Source organism: Eleutherodactylus coqui, chromosome 1, assembly GCF_035609145.1.
Source record: "Eleutherodactylus coqui strain aEleCoq1 chromosome 1, aEleCoq1.hap1, whole genome shotgun sequence".
Lineage (NCBI taxonomy): Eukaryota > Metazoa > Chordata > Amphibia > Anura > Eleutherodactylidae > Eleutherodactylus > Eleutherodactylus coqui.
Genome location: NC_089837.1, coordinates 76,757,167 through 76,761,028, shown reverse-complemented (window position 1 = coordinate 76,761,028; position 3,862 = coordinate 76,757,167). Strand labels below are relative to the sequence as shown.

At 43.2% G+C, this 3,862-nt stretch overlaps 1 protein-coding gene across 1 annotated transcript; it reads left to right on the top strand.

Moving 5' to 3' along the window:
* The first annotated feature begins 822 nt into the window (after window positions 1-822).
* ID2 (inhibitor of DNA binding 2) lies at window positions 823-3,193 on the top strand. Its single transcript, XM_066597502.1, has 3 exons — window positions 823-1,238; window positions 1,730-1,794; window positions 2,457-3,193. Exons 1-2 carry the CDS (start codon window positions 891-893, stop codon window positions 1,784-1,786), a joined length of 405 nt encoding a protein of 134 aa, XP_066453599.1. The 5' UTR covers window positions 823-890; the 3' UTR covers window positions 1,787-1,794; window positions 2,457-3,193.
* The last annotated feature ends 669 nt before the right edge of the window (window positions 3,194-3,862 follow it).

The window sequence follows — 3,862 nt, the reverse complement described above, 5'->3', positions numbered from 1 at the left end:
TGGCGCTATACAAATAAAGTTTATTATTATGTATATGCATACCCGCGAACACTGCCACCTAATTTGGCTTAATAGCCATTTAATTCAGGGCAGGGGTGATTCTGCCTCTCACATCAATGGGCAGTGCCTGCGCAAATGCGCACAGTATTTGCGCAGGCTCGCACACAAGAAACCCTCTTTCAGAGCGCACATACATTTCACTGGAGCGGGGGGGAGGGGTGCGCTTGTGCTCCTCTGACTGTTATAAAGGTCATATGCAATGAAAACGGATTACAATCGCATCAAACATGCACAATCTGATTTTTGTTAAACACACCCATGGGCAAGTTTCGGCCCAAAATTGCAACAAAATAGATCGTGCCGCCACTTTTTTGGGGGGATGGGGGAGATTTAAAAAATTTAATCATCTGAAAAAAAAGCACTTGCGAATGTTACTGATAAAAGTAATAAACTTTTTTTCCATCTATGTTTTTTTTCTTTTTTAATGCTGTGGCCCCCCAGTGCTGGAGCCCGCTCAGGTGGTACTACGGGTGATGCCTGCAGGGAGCTCTCCTCCCCGTCGCCGCAGCCCGGACTATGTGATGTGACAGTGTGAGGCCAACTATTTACTAGTACAGCTGTGATGACACAGGCCACGCCCACACCGCCAGTCATTGGTTTAGAATGCGGAAGGAATTCACATTCCGAGAGTCTGAACTCCCAGCCAATAGCGGGACGCGGCTGACGCTTCCATCCAATCAGGAGACAGGGGACGTCCCAGCTGTCAGTCGCTCCGTGCTGGGGTATATAAGGCGCTGCTCGCAGCCGCTCAGCTCAGTCTGAGCTCGTTAGTATTGAGTGTAGGTTGGTGTGATTCATTGGGAATCGCGGCTTTATTCAATCCGGCAAGCATGAAAGCATTCAGCCCTGTACGATCCGTCCGGAAAAGCAGCCTAACGGAGCACAGCCTGGGCATCTCCAGGAGCAAAACCCCAGTGGATGACCCTATGAGCCTTCTGTACAACATGAACGACTGCTACTCCAAGCTCAAGGAGCTGGTGCCCAGCATCCCCCAGAACAAGAAGGTCAGCAAGATGGAAATCCTTCAACATGTCATCGATTACATCCTGGACCTGCAGATCGCCCTGGACTCCCACCCCAGCATTGTCAGCCTGCATCACCCGAGGGGGTCCTGCCCTTCCTCCAACAGAAGCCCCCTGACCACCATCAATACAGACATCAGTATCCTGACTCTGCAGGTACAGACCCCATGCATGCTGCTCAGCCCTAGGGGAATAAGGGGAATAAACTGCACAATGTCCCTTTTTTTTTAACTCTTCTCCTTCCAGAACGTGCTGCTATAACTTATTAGCATGATGCATTAATAGATCTAAGGTGTTAGCAACCTGTATTTTGCAACATTTTAAAGCATTTATTGCAAAGGATTAAATGCACTAAATTGTTCCCGCCGCGGTGAATAGTCCTGTCATTTATTGTTAAATTGTAACAACCATGGCCACGCTTTAATATAATGCAGGGATGCATGCTGCTTCTCTATCTGTGGTTACATTCTGCTACAGTATGGGCTTGCTCTTCAATTAACCCAATGCCAGGTGGTGGCTGATCAGCCATCCGATCTCCTCTTATGCATGATCTCCTCCCTAAGCCACCCCACCTCTCCTCTCATCTGCATCCCATTGCCTTCTAGTAACACGTGCTTGTTTTCTCTCTCCTTTTTTTTTCTCTCCAGGCGTCTGATTTATCAACAGAGTTTATCACGACTGACAGCAAAGCTCTTTGTCCTTAAACAAAATGGTGAGTGTCACGCCGCCGTACGTAGATCGTTGCTGTCTCTCTATAGATGTCATTAGCCAGACGGCTTCCCTCTTTTCTATTAAATGTTGTAATGGAATCTCCCCCACCATTTATTTGCATGCCCTGTAAGACAAGCCAGGAATTTCTTCCCTAAAGCCTTTTTAAACGTCTTGTCATCATCTTAAAGTGGCTGCATTTAATCAAATAATTGGTGCAAGCAGCCGAATGGCGCCTACATTCATTGCACTTAAATGGATCCAAACAGAACAGGAGTTTGACGCCCCCTTTTCTCCATCATATGTTAACGTTTAACCTGTGTCATGCCTGGTGAAATTTTTTTAACGTCCTCTCCATTACCCCTAAGAGTATGAGAATGCAAGGGGGGTGGTTTAATTAATTTTTTTTTTGTGCTAGCTTTGCCAAAAAAAGGGGTTTTGTCTGATGCAGTTGTTAAAGGGTTAACTGGGTTGTGTGGGGTCTTGTCGACGGACATCCAGCCTGTTGTAGATGTAGTTTCTCCAGAGCAGGAAGGGTTAAGCTCCGGCTCCTGTGTACATCTGGAGCATGAGTGTTTGGTTAAATGTGCAGTGGTGGCTTCCTCACTGGCGCCAGTCTGTCTACTGATCTCTTCCACTAAAACCCTCCTTCTCAATCTCTTGCAGGTGTTCACATTGACTGTGTTTTTCTTTGCACAACATGGCTACAAGACTTCTCTATTTCATTATTTGAGTACTGCATTTGTACAGAAGCTTGTGGAACAAGGGGATTCAATGTGGCTATGAAAAGACTCGCATCCAATTTTTTTTTTTTTTTTTTCCCTTCTCGCCCCAATTTTTTTTATTTTATTTCATTTTTTTTTTTTTTGCTCTCTCCATTCCCAGCCAAGTTCTTTGGACTGCTGTTTTTAGTTTTTATTTATGAAAAAGACTATATAATAGACCTTTCCTAACGCGGAAGGCTTTATAATTCTTACTATTTCTCTCCTACATGGGGAGTGGAAGTTTTAACGTCGTTACCACAAGGGATTTGCCACTTTTTACCATCAAAAGCTTTTTTTTTTAAAAGCCTTTTATTAATTAAAAAGGTGAAGCGCGGAGGCAACAGAGTGAAACGCAACGGAGTATCCGGCTAATAAGAGATTTTATCAGATTGGACTCAAATGACAAGTTGTGTGTGTATATAGATAAATGAGACGTTTGTGAACTTTATTCCAAGCCCACCCCCCCCCCCCCCCTCATTCCCCCTTTCCTTCTCCCCTAAACCCCTTGTACAGTAAGCAGGGATGGTTTATTTCTGCAAATGTGTAATGATGAGACTTAAATCCTGCTGAACTTTTTATAAAAGTTTGGTTGTAAGCTTTTTATACAGAATAAATCCGTGGTGTTTATTGAAATGACTACTTCTTAGTTCCGTGCCTCTTTAATCTTGCTGATACAACTTCTTGATGGTTAATGTACAAACTTCTTCCCACCGTATCTGTGTTCTCATTACTGGTCTGTGTGCCAAGACTGCATATGATTCACATTCCTTGACAAATACCAGTCAATGATTATCCAGGGGGGACTTTGATCACTAAAGAAGCTTTACTTGGTTCAAGGGTGATAAGACCGTGTTAGTAATCATGTGATAACATAAATATGGCTATTGTAGAAATAACGACTCGCTTGTGATGACTTGGTGCAATAAGTCCTATACAAAGATAACCAAAGGGATCGTATCGTTCTTGCTGATGGCTCTGTAACTTGGCAATGCGATAGAATTACAGCGTGGTAACGCAGTGGCATAACATATGGTATCTCAATGGGTTATCTAGAGAATCTGTTCAACCTACTATATGTTAATTCATTGAGTAAAGTGACAAATTCAACTCTGCTACATCTGCAATCACTTTCAGTAATGGCCTGAAGCTTGCCAAAAACTTGAATTAAAAACTTTTCCGCAACTAGCTTAGTTCCTTTTATAGGGTTGTACCTTTTTTTTTTTATAGAACTAACTTTTTCACCTTCTAGTTATATGGTCTTGACTAAATTTAAGGAATATTAAAATAGGAGTTTGCAATGACTTCTAT